Source organism: Cryptotermes secundus, unplaced genomic scaffold, assembly GCF_002891405.2.
Source record: "Cryptotermes secundus unplaced genomic scaffold, Csec_1.0 scaffold1025, whole genome shotgun sequence".
In the NCBI taxonomy this organism is placed as follows: domain Eukaryota; kingdom Metazoa; phylum Arthropoda; class Insecta; order Blattodea; family Kalotermitidae; genus Cryptotermes; species Cryptotermes secundus.
The window spans coordinates 822,675-840,588 of record NW_019730118.1 but is presented as its reverse complement, the minus strand read 5'-3'; the positions used below and the strand labels follow the sequence as shown (position 1 = coordinate 840,588).

General features: G+C 35.7%; 3 protein-coding genes across 8 annotated transcripts in view; 2 read left to right on the top strand and 1 right to left on the bottom strand.

Annotated features, from left to right (window-relative positions):
* The window catches only part of LOC111866269 (RNA N6-adenosine-methyltransferase mettl16), a 7,691-nt gene extending 1,344 nt beyond the window's left edge, over nt 1–6,347 (top strand). The window contains exons 3-6 of the mRNA XM_023855056.2: nt 1,337–1,477; nt 3,016–3,271; nt 4,526–4,817; nt 5,901–6,347. Of these exons, the coding sequence (XP_023710824.2) occupies nt 1,337–1,477; nt 3,016–3,271; nt 4,526–4,817; nt 5,901–6,038 (827 nt within the window). The 3' untranslated portion in view covers nt 6,039–6,347. The remainder of the gene's footprint in view (nt 1–1,336; nt 1,478–3,015; nt 3,272–4,525; nt 4,818–5,900) is intronic.
* LOC117282456 lies at nt 6,050–6,782 on the top strand. The gene has a single exon (XM_033752182.1). It carries the CDS (start codon nt 6,175–6,177, stop codon nt 6,706–6,708), a length of 534 nt encoding a protein of 177 aa, XP_033608073.1. The 5' UTR covers nt 6,050–6,174; the 3' UTR covers nt 6,709–6,782.
* A 1,663-nt stretch (nt 6,783–8,445) lies between these two features.
* The window catches only part of LOC111866266 (clustered mitochondria protein homolog), a 125,801-nt gene continuing 116,332 nt past the window's right edge, over nt 8,446–17,914 (bottom strand). For 5 of the 6 annotated variants that reach the window (XM_023855046.2, XM_023855048.1, XM_023855051.2 and 2 more), the window contains one exon: nt 10,905–15,673. In XM_023855046.2, the coding sequence (XP_023710814.1) occupies nt 15,532–15,673 (142 nt within the window). In that variant the 3' untranslated portion in view covers nt 10,905–15,531. Of the gene's footprint in view, nt 8,776–10,904; nt 15,674–17,914 lie in introns of those variants that run through there. The other variant, XM_023855047.2, reaches the window with a different exon arrangement.

Sequence of the window (17,914 nt, the reverse complement as noted above, 5' to 3'; positions counted from 1 at the left end):
AAGACCCAATGAGGTCATTGGATTTTTTCAGTTGACCTAATCCTTCCAGCTGCACTGGGATCAGCACAGCCTCTAACAGAAATGAATGTCAGGAATTAATTAAATAATTTTCCTGGGGAGTAAAGTGCAGTCGGTGTTTAAGGCTGACAACCTTACCACCATCTTTGAGCCAATTGTCTAGACAATGTGGGACCCTCAACGTCTCACAACTCTACGGGCCTTCACGGCCTGGTACAGGGATAGCTTTACTTACTTTTTAGTGGTTATTTTCACTTTATATGGGGCTCACCTCTCATATTGGTAAACATTTAATGTAATGCTTTTAACTTCAATAAAAACAAGTGCAGGCCAGGAACTCTAAGGCACTGAAGTAATGTGTTCATTTCTTGTTCCTGAAATTATATTCCTGGATGTTATGAAAATACCCTTAATTTTCTGCAAACATGCTAATTCATTTGTATGGTTCAGTGTAAGTGCTGAACAGTGCAGCCGCTTCTAGCATATGAAAAGGGACCTTGCGTTTGACAGACCTAATCTGATTTTTGGCAGCCCACAAAGAATAAAAGTGTGTAAAATTGTAACTCATTGTGTATTAAAATAATTACATGCTTTGGATGATGAACAAAAACTAAAAGTTTATGGAAATAGAGTTTGTACCAACACTGATAAAAGTTGTCTCCGTTCTTAATTGAATAAGTATTATGCCATGAAGACATATGGGGGAGTGGAGGTATAGCTCCACCATTCTTGACCTCAGCACTAGAGTTCTGTGAGTGGTCAACTTCACATCTCAACTGCTTTAACCCTGCTAAAAAAGCCTATGGTACCCATTGTATGGGAGGACGAGTGGGTTGCAGAGCTGGTCTGGATGCTGTGGAACCAACACCGACAGGAAATAAAAGTAGTAATTAATTTGATGATTTGTACTTTCTGCATAGTATTGTTAAGAGTCATTAAACCATTGAATGGAAATGGACTGAATATATATGGAGCAACACATACTAAGTTTTGATGAGGATGTGTAGACATAGTACATACGGAAACCCAAGATGAAACATCAAAATTAACATGACAGAAACTTCGTGTAGTGGCAAGGATTAGATTTTGGTCATTCGGCATATCCACCAATGAACCTTTGTTCATGCTGTGATGAACTTTGAGGAGGTGGTCATCGAAGATACAGTACTGCATATTGTTATTCATATTGCATGTTGTAAAGCGGAGAGCATGTGAAAATAATGGACTACAGATCAGTAAATGCTTTGTTGGGATAATACAGCATAATTCACAGATGGATACTGGTAGTTTTAGAAATACATTTTTATACTTGTAACAGGTTGTGGTGCCTCCTGTATTTACCCACTTCTGGCCACCACAATGAAGAAATGGAAAATGCTGGCAACAGAGATAGATCATGAGAGTGTTGAATGTGCAAGGAGAAATGTAGCGTGCAATGATTATGAAGACTTTATAACAGGTATTGTGTACTTATCGATTGAACTTGGGTAATGCTTGCTACCATTCAGTCCAGAACCTTTTGTCTTCTTGTCTGTTGTCCAAAAACATAAAAATTAGAATATACAAAACTATAATTTTGCCTGTGATTTTGTATGGGTGTGAAACTTGGGCTCTGACATTAAGGGAGGAACATAGACTGAGGGTGTTTGAGAACAGGGTGTTGAGGAGAATATTTGGACCAAAGAGAGATGAAGTGACAGGAGGTTGGAGAAAACTGCATAATGAAGAGCTTCATAACTTATACTCTTCTCCAAGTATAATTAGAATGATCAAGTCATGTAGCACAAATGGGGGAGATGAGGAATGCATATAGGATATTGGTGGGAAAGCCAGAAAGAAAGAGACCACAGGGAAGACCAAGGTGTAGGTGGGTGGACAATATTAGAATGGATCTTAGAGAGATAGGATGGATTGGATAGATCTGGCTCAGGATACAGATCAGTGGAGTGCTCTTGTGAACATGGTAATGAACCTTTGCGTTCCATAAAATGCTGGGAAATTCTTGAGGAGCTGCAGAATTGGCAGCTCCTCCAGAAGGGCTCAACTCCATGAGTAAGTAATTGTGTACTTATACCTGGATGTTCTCAGCAGAATTCGAAGTGTATTTGGGCCAGTCCACTGAGATAAGGACTGTAGGGTGTGTATGGGTTAGTCATGGGCTTTCAGAGCAGTATGTCACCCACCCTCCCTCCTTCAGTTCAGCTGTAACCTTGCCATGATACTTCTCACATGCAGTCCAGGGAGCAACTCTAAAATGTGGCCTGTAGGTATGAGTTTGTAGTGAAAAAACTTCATAGAGTTATAGGGAATGTAACAACTTAAAAATACTACTACTTTCTGGGATGTGGTGCTGTGTAGTCTGGTAGATGTTTTCTGACATTTCGCAGGAACATGCTGTCTTCATCTTCATGGTAGGGGAGTCTCTTACTTTTTTTTACTCTGGGTATGACAGTAGTATACTCCTTTAAAAGGTCACTGAACTTTTAGAAGATTATGTGGGCCGTCACATTCCATAGGACAGTGTTCTTCATATTCACCATCATGAGAACCTCAGATCTGACAACAAAGACAAACCTAAACTGATACATAGTTTAGTGACACCGCATTTCCTCAAGTGAACTGTAAGAATATAACCAAATGTGATCTAGACCTACAGTGTTCCTCTCCTGCTTTTGTTGCTGTTGATTACTCTCAGCTTAACTGTACAAGTTGAAAGCCTCCTTCATGAAAACGGAACGGAGGTTGGCACTGCCACTGATTGATTTGAGTCATTGACTCTACAACGAAATGCATGTTGCTCCTTTATAGATTTTATAATAGTAACTGAGAAGTGTAATTCCTTCGTAACTTAGGCAGAAAGTCATACTTATTGCCTCCAAGTCTTTTTAACACAATTTCGTAACGGATAGCCTGTAAGGAACATAACCTTTTTGTAAAATTAAGAGTTGCTGTGCATCAATTCTACAAGCAAATTTGTTGTTTATACAAACATTACAGTAAAGCAAGTTGAAGCTGGTACAATTCTTAAGGGTGCCTTGGATATGGATGATGCGTATGACTTCACAATGTGTAACCCACCATTCTTCAGTTGTGAAAGAGAAGCAGATTCCAGCAGCAAATCTCGATCTAGTTCACGAACACTTCCTCGTAATGGGAGGACTGGATCTTTGAGTGATATAGTAGTGAAGGGAGGAGAGGTGGCATTCATCCTACAGATGATACAAGAAAGTGCAGAACTGAGATATAAAGTGAAGTAAGTAGTTACTATAGGATTCTGACGATGGTGTATAACACACAGAGATATTGGGTTTTCAATCACTGGACCAGGTCCAGTGAATGAGGGACCCAACAGAATAGGTGTTTTCCCTCACCTGAGGATTGAAACAGATCCAGTTTCCAAAACGTCATGTTTTTCTTAGTTATCTTAAAACCAGGACGATGGATAAAGTCAGGAAACCCAGTATCTCAAAGTGAAGTAAGTTTCTATGTACTTTTTTTTTTCTTTGCATACTGTCTGTGTATCTGCAGGTTTCATCTCCAAAACTAATGAACAAATTTTAATGCACTTTGGTACTGAGAAACCTACTAAATTTTGCAAAATGAACTTAATTTTAATCCATATTGATTGAATATGAATCCTCTACATGAAGCACAAACTGAAATTGAGAGATATAGTATTGATCAGATTAAGATCTACAATTTCTATTTGAAACATGGTTTAATATGGTCAGTATTTGATCAGATAGAAGGGAAAATAATATACAACTCCACTGGACAACACCTGTCCTCTCACTTTTATGCATTGTGGACAAACTAACCTCTGATGACTGTAATAGGTACAATTCACATATTTTAAGGTGAATTTGCAGTTGGAATAGGCGGTTCTGCCAATCAGTGCAGAACAGTTTATACTTGTGGATAATTTGTACCTGAGTAAATCTGATAATGAAATTGGTTTGGGTGTTAGCTACATTCTTCTAGTAACTAATCACTCATTTTTTTGCCATTGTTTACTAACTTTTCATAAGATTCTGTACCGTTTTTTCTAAGTTGACTACAAATGGCCACGCCATAGCTCAAGCAGTTGGGCACTGGCTTCCCACTTCAGCAGCCCGGGTTTGATCCCAGGTCTGGTCAAGTGGTATTTCTGGTGGACAAAGTGGCACTGGGGTGGGTTTCTCTCCCAGTACTTCCGTTTCCCCTGCCAATCTTCATTCCACCAAATTCTCCATTATAATCACCCGGGACAGGTACAGTAGGCCAATCTGTGGCCGCCATGCCGAGTGAACCCAGTTGGACTCCACACCCACTAAGTGAATTAAAAAAATGTCAACTACAAAATTAAAAGTTATATTTTGATTTATAAATCCTCTTCAATGAATGCACAAACAAGAAATGTAATTCATGGCTACCAACCTTGTCCCACAGCCCAGAGACATGCAGTGCACAAAATTTTAAACTGTACCTCTTATACTTTATATCTCTAACCATTATTTTATTTATGCAGGATTTACAGTACTATGGTAGGACTCAAATCCAATTTTAATGTCTTGAAATCTGAACTGGAGAAAGCTGGAGTAGCAAGCAGTACCCACACTGAGTTTTCTCAAGGTCACACAACCCGATGGGGACTTGCATGGACTTTTCTTCCTGAAATAAACCTTGAAATGATACCAAAGAGCAAGAAGAAGAAGAATCCAGCACCAGTAAAATATGTTGTTCCTATGCCTATTAATCCTCTTTACTATAATGTCAGTGCAGTAACCAGCAAATTAGAGGCACTTTTCACACAGCTACAGGTAAGGACATTTCATTTATGTTACACTGGTAGTTTTCAAGCGCTTGTATTTCATTACATGGTTTATATACCCTCTTTTCTTGTCCATATATAGATGAAATTATTGAGGTTCATCATTGTGGGTTTCGACCTAACAGATCAACTACTGATCAGAATTTTTGAATTTATCAGATACTGGAGAAAAACTGGGAGTACAATGAGACAGTATACAGTTGTTTACNTTTGCTTTAGAATATGCCATTAGGAAAGTCCAGGAAAACCAGGTGAACTCAAATTAAATGGGATAGATACATTAGCTGCTGGTCTCTGCAGATAATGTGAATTTGTTGAGAGAGAACATACGAAGGAGAGTCAGTAAATAGGTCACAGGTGGAAGTAAAAGAGCTGTAATGGACGTAGTAGTTTTTCTGTGGATATCACTAGGTAGCAAACACCCATGTGCATATTAAGAAGCTGGGTTCAGTGGTCAAAATGGTGGCCATCCTTGAAGAGTGTATTAACAAAGAGCAGCATTCTGTTGTGCATTTTTCATGGGCAAAAGGACTTGATGCAAAGGATACTCATAAAAAATGTTTCTACTCCCCAACATATCATGTTGTGGTACTTAATTAAGCACAGGGACAACTTTACATTTTGCTTAAGTTTTACTTTTTACTCCCCCCTCCCATTAATCCTATATAGGACATACCACATTTTTGTATAACATGTTCTACTTTCATGGATGCAAAGTGGTCAAGTATAAAGTAATACTGTATTTTGCATGACCATTTTCATAAGGTGTGCAGCCAAGCATCTATTTGCAAATTATTTTCTTTAAAGAATATGAATTATGCAGTGAAGTACAGTAATCAATATTATGATGGCATTAAGTAGAGCATGCCAATATACAGTTTTAAAAATTAATAATAATAATAATAATATGAATATGACATTTGATATAAGTGTCAGCTAATACAAATTGTGTAGTGTAGTATGTACCACTGAAACCATTAAGAGTCTATGACATCTTAGTTGATGTAACTTCCTTATATAAACTATGCAGGTGAGAATGTGTCATTAAATAAGTAAAAATAATTCCTTGCAGATTGAATACAAGAAGATGAAATGGAAGAAAGAGTCAGCAGTATTTGAAGTTATGGCACAAAGAAACACATGGTCTCATCAACGTCGAAAACGACGAGAAAAGAAAAACCATGAGACTCAGCATTTTGGAAAGAAATGATTCACATGAAACATCTGCTTCCCTCAAGAGAGAAGAGTGTAGTATCTCAGTTGATGCAGGAAGCAGCTTAAATGCCAGTGGGTTTATAATTCTGGATTCATCTACAACTGCAGTTCCGTTGCAGTCACAGAGTGACATGAAGTCAGTGAAACATAAAGCTGATGAAAGCTCAGAGCATGGAAATAACAACAAAAGACTAAAGAGTGGAGATGAAGGAAGTCTACATGAGGAGGCAGATGATTTGCTGTACTGTGCTGACCAGACTTGTAAATCAGGATTACCTAATTCAGGCATTTCCAAATTAATAAATCAGTCAGAATTATATTCACGCTCTGTACAATCTGCAAGTATGAAAGTGTCACAGAACCTTAAAATAAAAGCCAGCAGTAGTGATAGCTTTGAGGAGAATACGGATGGTGAAAGAAACACTGAATTTGTACAAGATTATGTTACTAAAAATGAATGTGACATAACATCACCAGAAAGTCTGCAGAATATGGATGATGAGAATGAAACAAGTACAAATCTTTGCCTTTTAAAGGCAGTGGTTTCTGTAAACAAAGTAGGTTCTGAGATTTGTATTGCAATGGCATGGTTAGAAGGCACTTGTGGTCGTGATGCTGTTCATCAGGTGATGCAGTACCTTAAAAATAATCTCAGAATTGAATAATGTATATGGTTAAATATGTCACCTGATAGACTCCTCTGTACAATTGTAAATAAATGCCCTAATTCAATAAACTACTTGTGTATGGTCTATCTAACTTTAAGAATAGACAACTGTTATGACAACAGCATTGTAATGTACAGCTAACAGTGGTTCTAAGCATATGTCTAATTTAGGACTTTTATGCTGTATAATTGTACGTTTACAGAAGCAACATAACTCACACTCTTATAAACACACTTGCATGGAAAAAGTAACACTATAAACGATTGGAACACAGTGGACTGTGTGTTTGGATATAAAACTGGGCAGTAGCAGGGAAAGCTAGTTACATTTAGAAAATAGGGTTGCGATAATTAAATAAGGAATATCACTAAGGCAAATTTAGTGCTGAATAGACATATTTCAATAGCTAGCTGTTCAGACACCAGGTTTTGTTTCTAAGCTCCGCAGTTCCTAGACGACAAGAAGCCCTCTGGATTAAATTTTTCTACTCCTGGGCTGATCTCACATTTATAACTCTCCCTGTTCCTGCTGCTATGGTACACATATCTCCAACTTCACTTGTAAAGTGCAAGAAGTGGCTGGCAGTGGATATATAGGAAGTCTGGGTAAGAATATGAATATGGTACCACATTCTCATTTGCTACTGTCTGAAAACTGATCCCATTCAAGTCAGGCTGTTGGCTCCCCATTCCACTCACATCAAATTAAATACTACTATAAAATATTCTGGTCTAATATAGGTAGCATTTTAATACCCAGAATTTGATAGTGAATTTAAAACGGCTATTTGTTTCATGAACTTCAAGGTGTATGGTCTTCCTGGAGTTCATGATAGTTATTTGCCTGGTGAAGAAATTCCTTGCCTCTAGAGAACCAAAAAACATCATGTTTACAAAAGCCTGACACTGGACCTTGCTCTAAGCCTCTTCATTCGGTTGAAATCTTCACGCCCTCTTTCTCTAACACTTATTTCAATATTATCCATATTATTATTATTATTATTATATTATCAATATTATCCAATATTTAGTTTCCATGAATTACATCTCATTGTGTCAAACCTTTAAATTTAATCAGACTAAGAATATTAGCTATTTACTATACTTTGCATTTTTGAACAGTTCATAAGAGGAAAAATCTATGAGTAAAATTATTCCTTCACAAGTATACTTCTGAGCGAAATGTTGATATTTTGACTTTTATATACTCCGTACTAATACTGTACTGGCATATCCTTTATGTGCAGATTGACAAAATGTGCATGTTTTCTGAATGATACGTAGTGGTGAAAATATTGCCAAATAAATGAATTATCAATTACTGATACAGATACAACTGAATAGTTTGATGAAACCCAAAAAGGGAAAGTATTATTTGTAGCACATTTGACTAAAACTACTGGAATTAATGTATCTGGAGATTTTTTAACATACCATATAACCATTTGGAGCACAAATTAAACCTTCAATTACATTTTCCCAAGCTTTTAAAATGCTTTCATAATTCAGATTTAGACATGAATACAGACTACATTAGGGAACCACAAACAAGTTAAACATATGGCAGCAAATTTGTTCAGCATTTTAAATATCTGCAGCAAAAGTTCTTGAAATATGGGCACAAATACTGGATCCTGCTTTATTATTGTCCAGTTTTGTAAGATTCATCTTTGCAACTAGTTAACTGAAATCAAAACCAAATCAGCTCAAACAGCTGCATTCAGTACACCCTGGATAGAATATACAGTTGGTTTTTATTCACTAGAAGCTCATAATCAGTAAGTACTTAACAGCTTTTGCAACAATTTTTGTTTTCATGAGCATGCAAATAAGAACATCCCTATCTCATTCGTCTCTTCCTACAAGTAGTGAGATACATTACTGATAAACATTTTTCTACTTTACATAAATTACAATAGTCTATAACATTCTACAAGATAGACCTTATGACTTTTCTGATATTATGTTCAAACACATCAAATAAACTACATACCAGTGCTTTTCTGCAGCCAGAAAAAAAAACTGTGCAAACTCTCTCTCTTGGACTTGCAGCAGTTTCAGGTAACTGCAAATAAACAAAGTATGGAATGGAAATTAAGCAAACGTACAAACTTTTTACACTTCCAACAAATATTCTTGCAAATATACAGTAAACTCCCCATTATCTGGCATGTATGAGCAATGGGATGTTTTGGTTACATAAGAAAAACTTATATAAACTCAGTTTTTACAATTTATGGTTTTTTGCCTATTTCCATTTTCTGTTTCAAAGTCGTTTTTGCTCAAGTACTTGCATAGGAGGTCTCCTAGATGACAGCAGATTAAGGGGGTGAAAGTTTTTGGATGTTCTGTAATGTGATCATACATTTGACAAATCCCTCCTTATTGTAGTAATCAACGATCACCAAATTGTAGCACTTGCATGGAGGATAGGCAGTACTATTAACAGCAGGTAAATCTGGAGAGGTAAATGTATGTGTGTTGCAACTGCCTTTTTTTGGAGCATCTGTCTATAAAATCTAAAATGTTTGCTGGCCGCAAGATAATTCCAGGTGCTTCATTACCAGATAATTGGGATTTTACTGTACTAAATCCTGCTCTCTGCTAAAAATATGCAGACATTCATGAATTTATTATAGTGTAGAAATTGGTTGACCACAGATCTCACTTGATAAAGTAAAGGTAAATTTCCTCTGTGCCTAATCAATTAAGCACCAAGCGGTGAAGATATATGGGGAAGTGGGGATATAGTTCCATCATTCTTGACCTTGGCACTAGATGGGAGGTGAGTGGTCAACTTCATGCCCTGACCATCCCNGTGAGTGGTCAGCTTCATGCCCCGCCCACCCCCCCCCCCCCGCCCCAGACGAAAGAGCCCTGAGTACCCATTGGATAGGAGGTGGGGAGGATCCAAGAGCTCTTCATATAATAGCTAGTTTATTTTTGTCTTCTGCTACCTATGAGCCAACTGTCAAGAAAAAAAAAAAGGTGGGAGCCTCGACATATCACAACCCTATGGGCCTTCATGGCCTGTTACAGGGATAGCTTTATCCTTTTACCTTTTATTATTACATAATATCTGAAGCCACTTCCTCCTTCCCCCAATACATTTCTTAATTATAAGAATTTTAGATAATTATACATTTGAATTTATTTTCTACACTTAGCATGATGCATGTTATTGGAATTGCATCCAATTTCCAATGAGTATTAAATTCTTTAATTTATCTCATATTGGTAACATAAATTTGTTGATGATGATGATTAAAATATGTCATGTTTTAAGGATTAAAGACTTATTAGTTGGTATTTACTGATATCATCATCATCATCATCATCACTGGCAGGACAGCCCTTTGTGAGCCCTTGCCTTCCTCAGGATTGCTTGCCATTCTTCTCCATTCGATGCTGCCTTCCTCCAGTTCTTTACACCCAAAATTCTTATGTCCTGCCACACACATTCTTCCCATCTTAACCTTGGTATTTACTGATATATGACCCAGAATTTGTTGTGTAGATGGTTAACTATTAGATTAAGTTACTCGCACACAACAGGATGCAAAAACTGAAAACTGTATTACAAACTCGTTCCAAAATATTCAATAATGGGAAACCATTGCTCTGTATGAAATTTCATAATATGTAAATGTAAAAGCTAAAGTTGTCCCTGTGCTTAATTAAGCAATTAAACACTACCCCATGTAAAAGTATTGGGGAGTGGAGGAATAGCTGCACCATTCTTGATCTCAGTACCAGATGGAGATAAGCCGTCAGTTTCACTCCTAGGGAAAGAGCCTCCTGTTCTCATTGGATAGGAAGCTGGGTCGGCCCAAGAGCTGGTCTGAACACTGTCGTGTACAGAAAAATCTCTTGCCCTTGTCAGGAATTGAACCCCAGCTATCCAGCCTATGACCCATCATTATACTGTCTGAACTGTTTATTTATTTATGGCTTATTAAGAATGCTTACAATAATTCTAATTACCGCATAAAATAATATAATGATTAGTGAATAATGAATCAGAAAGGATGTGGTAGGAAGCACCTGTGACCTAATTTGAGGTACTATCCTGGCATTTGCCTGGAGGAACCGAGTCTCTGATTTGAGATTTAAACCTGGCACCTCCCAAATATAAAGCAAGAGTACTAATTTCATACCATGATTTTCAGTAATTTAATAACAGAAGAAAACAGATAACTAGCATGGTATTTTTATTCATTAAGTATCTTAACTGTGGACATCACCTCTAACAAAGGTAACCATATTGGCATCAGTGCTGTCTAGGCTTCACATGATGCAAATTCATCAGCTTACCATGTTTCTCTATCTAATCTTTCACCACAATACTAAAAGAAACTACACAGAAATGACCATGTAAGCACAGTGGATGCTGCTGTTGAGATTCATTCATCACATCTAACCTGAATCACCAGAAAAACACAACATAGTACAGCATGTAAATAATAATATTTCAAATAGTCAGCTTCCAACAGACAGTTTGTTCTAATAAAGGCTGAAGTTAATGAAATATGTACCACATATGCCACAAGAGATCTTTCTTTATGATATAACAATGTTTAACAAGTGCAACAATGAGTGACTAGTTTAACAAAACATATTAGTTACCATCTGAAAAAATTAACTTGAAATATCAACAATTTAATGAAAACTTTGAAACATCAAAAACTTTAAACATAGTTTCAATTTCCTTTCGTCTCAGTTACAACTTCATTCACACATTAAGCTTTTGTTTTGTTAACTGCTTACTCATTTTCCCTCTTTCACCAAATGTAATGCATGACAGTAGCACCATTATTCAAAGTGACAATTTTATGGCAACTTGTTCTAGTGGGGTTAAAACCATATCATGAGGAAGAATCACTGAAGGCCATATGAATTGTTAGTCACAAAAATTAATTCAAAGACTTCACATATCACACCTACAGACAGCCATAATGAGGACATAATGCATCCCCTCACACAAGCATTCAAAACAGAATTATAAAAAATGCAAGTTTAATACAGGTTGCCAGACATCTGCTTTGTCAATTATGTACACATTTGAAGTAAAAATTAACAATAATTATATCTTTACTTCCCATGATAAGGTAGATATCTCGATCTTTTGGGTTAAGAAGTGGAAAAGTATTTTCTAGAGCATGGGCCAACAGAAACAGTAATGTAAAAACCACCAAATATTTCATGCATACGTGACACTTTTCAATATGGAGAGAAATGCTACAGTATTTTCACTGTAAAGATTTACAGTGGATAAAATATCTGATCTGTGTACCACTACTCTGGCTAACAATCTTCTTTACATGTCTCTTAACTAATGATCATACAAATAATGTCAATGTATTATGCACTTCATAAGGACAAAAGAATAAAAAATGAGTTAGATACCAGTTCACAAACAGGCAATCAGACATTCAAAATAGTGTTAAGGAAATATATATAGAACTTGTTCATATATATTTCAAAATCTTCATAAGAGTGAACATGAGAGGAAACGAAAATAGAAGATTAGGATTTAAGAGAGCTCTTAAAAAACAAGGAAAAACCAAAAAAACATATAACGATGGAAAATAACCTGAATTCTTTTTATCGACAGTTAATCGAAACTCACTTCTGTCTTTCTACCCAATAAATTCCATATTCTCAAAATTGTTAGTGTTCATCTCACATGCCAAATTTATGTTATAAAATAAATGTGTTCATTGGTGTGTATATTTCAAGATGGTTTATGATTTTCATTGATGAAAGCCACATAGAGCTTCTATTGTCAAGAGACTGCAGCAGAATTTTCTTTTACTAATGTAACTAAACAAAGTATTTCAGAGCAGACGTAACTCGTTTATCTGAACAATCAATATCGTTCATAGCCAAGAAAGGGTTACATCTTAGGTCCTACCTCATCAGCTTTCATGTGCATGTGTTAGTTACTCTGCCAGCAAATGTTTTTCATATATATCATCTATATAGCATCTCTTTTCAGAGTAGTCATAAATCAGTGTTCTCATTGAATACAGCATGTTTAATACAAGATTCTTAAAGGACAGTGAATATACAACATCCGTAGTCATTCAAGGCATAATTACATATCTATTTCTCTGCAACAACAATGAAACTCCCTTGAGCAACTTGGAAAGTTATACCATGGGCAGCCTTGTTCAGAAGATGCAATCAAGAAAGAAGAAGAAATACTCCTTGAACCAATCACACCACAATATTATATTCTTTCAATAGATACCCCTGCATGCACATGATGAAGAAATATTTCTACTATAATACTACAAACAAATTGGAGCTAATCCTTCTGGCTGCTTAGTTCAAACACGTTTTCATATTCTTATAGACAAAACAATGAGAAGCCATTTTAATATTGCTATAAATACACTGGCATGTATTTACATTCACACAGTGTTTTAAATTAGATAGCACTGTATATCAACCTCATCTGATAACTTACACTAAAGTGAATTTCTTGCAGTGTGTAGATTAGATTAATGTTTTAACAGAACATGAGGTATGCCAAATGAAATTTTAGCATTCATTTTTATAAACAGACATTCAGATCTGTTTAAACCAGACACCTGGCAACCAGCATTTCAAACATATGTTTTAATGACTTCAAAACTGTCTACAATTGCAAATTTTTATAGTACTTCCATTGTAGGCAGAGAGGAACCTCACAGTAGAAAGTTTTTCCATACCCAATTGTTACATATATGTAGAACAACTGGCTTTTGTAACCAATATGATTACTACATAATAATTGTATTCCACCTTTGCACTATATTATCTATAATCACTACCACACAGCTATGTTTCACTTGGATCCAACACTAATAACCACAATGGCATTAACATTTCCCTAAATTAAATTACAATTATACGACATCCAAAAATAGTCTATAACTGAATTCATTAGCAACTAATATTTCAGCTGCAGACTTGTACTATAATATAAAAGTATGGTTACAAGAAAACTTAGAAGAATAGTACATCAAGATGAATTAAAAATGCATTTCTAGATCCATTTTGTGCCTCGAGTTTGAAACTATTGATCATGTAGGGGCTGCACAAAAATGTGTGCTATAGATTCCTTTCATCCAAGCTGCAGAATTCATGTATCTCATTAATAAATATTGTTCAGCGAAGATCTACAGTACTTCTTCACCGTGTATATATTGTAAGATAGCAACTTATTCGCCTTCACATCACCTCACACAGTAACTAGGAACTGTCACACTATGTGTACCATCATTATGTTGACAGAACTTCAATATCTCCATAACCCAGATATATCTGAACCTTAAAGCTGACTTTATTACAACACTGTTACATGGCACAAAACTTTGTGATTAAGCAACAGAACAGGATAACATGCAAATTTTGTTTGTAATTTAAAGTTATGATATTTCCTATGTGGATACAGCTTATTCTATATTAAATTTTATATGTGTATGTGTCCATGTTTTGACTATTGATGGAATGTCGACTAAATGGATTCAGTCCATTCTATTCAACAGAAAAATACAGTTCTACTGCACTTACAAAAATACTATACTGATGTCAAAACTTCAAACACTAAGAAATATTCAAAAGAACTATAAAACTAGATTCTTTTAGCAATTGTAAATCTACAGTCTACTAAGAGAAACATTAATTAAATCAATTTTTACCTATTCACTAGCCTAATACATACTAGATTTGCATAATTCATTTAGGAAGAACAACCTGACTTCAATGTATATGTAATGAGACACCTCTTTGGCTTACAAGACTTAGAAATATTAAATGAAAACCCATCATTTAATAGTTTCTCAAAGCCAACAAAGAAAACTGCCCTAAGAGAATTATGGAAAGTTATCTTAACCAAAGCAACAACAAGGGAAAAGGAATAAAAACCTTTTTATTTCTTCATCAAGTGTGATGAGTGTTATGATGAATGCAACAAATATACCTAATAATAATTCATTCACACATAACAATGCTGGGTTTCAGATAGAAATTTTATATTCAAACTAACAAATACTGTATTTTTCAATTACTTTGCCCATTGTCATAGATAAACTATCATTTTTTCTAGCAATTTCCAATGTAACAGCAACTCCTATAAACACCTTGATGTGAAAAGTATCATATCACACAAGAGTATGATTTGCACTTAATGACATGGCAAATAAACACAATTTTGCCACATATATGAAGATATATAATGCCATAATTTTTGTTACTCTTTCAAATACTATAACATTTCTATGCTCAATGCATTTTTGAGGCATCTCAATCAGCAGTAAAGGGTCTCAATCAGCTTGACTGCCCCTGTTTTTCCCAGTTTCATATAATTTATCACATAAATTTTTACACAGCAGCCAGAATAAAAAGTTACTCATATACGCCTAGTTTGGTCCAGGCATTTAGGCATGCACCATTGAAAAGAAGAGTGGCTAACAAAATCTATAAAGTCCCAAAAAAATATAAAAGGCTCAAAAAAACTGAGACATTGTATTATTATAATAATAATACACTATGTTGTTTTACATAATCTAACAAACACAGTCTATTCTGACTGTCAGAAAACCCACAGCAAAAATTGAGGCAGCCTATAAAATAAAACCTCTTAAAAATGCAAGTTGCTTGTAGTGATACTTTTAGTTCTTGTATGCATGTTCTTATATACACACAAACACGCACACATGCCCGCACATGCACATTTCATTCAACAACACACTCCAGATATTTGACAGCCTATTGGACCCCTACAATTCCATGCAAACACTGTCATGTACTAGCACACCAAATCTTCAAATATTCAACTGGACTGCTCAGTGAGTTGCTTTGTTTCACTAATGGCAGCTAACTCACTATCAGTCTTTTCTTCTGACAAGGCTGGAGATGCATCCTTCAACTGCCTTCTTTCTATTTCTGCTTTGAAATTCTCAATGTCTTGTTGGCTGAAAAATTACGAAAAGAAACAAATAACAATTTTGGTAGAGTGTACATGTCATNGATTAAAAAAAAAAAAAAAAAAAAAAAACTTTCAGTTTTTATTCAAATATTCTCAGAATGTTTTTATGGTGTATTAACCTTTCAGCATGGTGGCATTTAAACCTTGTCCAGAGGCTGATGTGGGATGGCTTTGTGCCAGGCATTTACATTTTGAAAATAGTAGCTACATAATCAGAAGCTTTTTAGATGGCCACAAATTCCATATCTTTTATCAAATTTTAATTAAACTCTGATAATGTACTGATGAATATTTACAGAATGTCTGCATTATGTAACATGAACCAAATATGTATGTATTAGCTTTGTTAAGAAAAGTTTTAATATAAGAAAAATAAGTGGAAAAATTGCAAATCACATTACCTTAGAAATATTTTGCATGACACACCAAAAACACGCTCATCCACACACAGGCTACTTCACAGTTTGAGCAATGACACACTGTTTTTTATATTTCCCATGTCTGTTGCACATAAAACACCATTTTGTGGGTTCTGATTTCCTTTCTGTTGCAGGTATTCTCCTGGTGAAATGTTTCTCTGTCATTCTTGCTACTACACTGCCATCAGCATGGAGGTTCTGTTGCTTTGTGTTCCTTAGAATACTGTGGCATATTCACTCAAAACAAGACTGTGGAGTCACAACAGCCAGCCATTACTAGGCAGCAGCCCATAAAACAACATCAACAACAGAAAAATGGCGTTTTCCACCCAGTCTGTGCTGATGGCTGCACATGCAACAATGGAATATGTCATGCCATCACTAAGCAAGAACTGCACTTCAACAGCGGAACCATGTTTTCATGTGGTCTGTGCCAGGGCTATACAGGGTGATTCACGAAGTTTTACCCCCACTTAGGGAGGGCATTCCTGAGGTAATTTGGAACAAAAAATGTTAATATACTAATGGTATCCAACTCATAATTAAAGAGATACAGTAATTTGAAAACTGGCGAAAAATCTTTTTTCTTGCAATTTCAGTCAAAACAAATTCGAAATACAATACAAACACTTTTTAAATCGTTAATGTTTTAGGAAAGAATCATTCTAAAACCAATTTTTTTTTTCAATTTTTTTAATTTTGCATTGTGCAACATTTTTCATCGATTTTGTGTTACAAAATTACATTATTTTCAGCATCCCATTCTGTAAACATACCAATGGTTGCATATCACTCTTCTATCAATCTGTTTCCTTTAAACTGTAGTGCTTTAGAAGACGACTGGATTTACATAAGATTTTCAAAAATGTCTCCCTACATGTCAACACAGTGCGTCGCACACATATGAACCGCTCTGCCTATCTACCTACGCGCAACATTCAAACCGGTCTACTTTATCTGCTGACATATCTGACTGGAACATATGGTCGCCCACGCTGAAGCATAGCGCTGCATTCACAATGATGGGTTTCAAAAATCTATTGTTACTCCGTAACTATTGAAAATCGACCAAAAGTTTATAAGGAAATTTTGCAGGAAATAACCCCAGGAATATGTACCATAAGCCGGGGTAAAACTTCGTGAATCACCCTGTATAATGAGTTGAGCTGAGCTGGGTCTTAAAGAACAGTCAGACAACGATGGAGATTCAGCTGTTGTGAGAAGTTGGTACCTGAGGGCAGGAACAGTTTGGGAACCCCTAGGAAGGGGAACATCCACCACTGGAATCCACCAAACAATGGCTAGTGAAGACTGTAATAGAATAAGAAGACCTAGTGTGTCCTATAGTTATTTGTGAAGTGTGTAAAACAGAAAGCACAAGCCTTACTTGCAGTTATAAGTTGTAAGAGTTCAATAAACCCAATTACCAATCCAAACCCTGTCTGTATTCACTAAAATCATGATAATACTTTACTAGTAAGCCTTGCATTAATACATTTTAAATAAACCACTCTTCTGTCTACATTTTGTCTGTATACTGTCACTGCATTCAACACTGTCTCATATATCCACTCCACAGAAAAATTTCACAAACCATTCATTTTCTTTCTTTCTTTCTTTCTTTCCTTTCTTTCTATGAGATATGACCGTAACAGCTCTTTCTTGTCAATACCTCCCACAGATTTGTTGTATTCTACAACATAAAGCAGTTTGTGAATCTGCTGACCTTGCTTGATCACTGTGGGACAGACATCATTGCTACAGTCTTCTTATAACTCCACCTGATGACAGAAACAGTTAAAGCATTC

Excerpts from the sequence above, each read along its gene's own strand:
- LOC117282456 (XM_033752182.1), top strand. The coding sequence starts at position 6,175 with ATGAAGTCAGTGAAACATAAAGCTGATGAAAGCTCAGAGCATGGAAAT.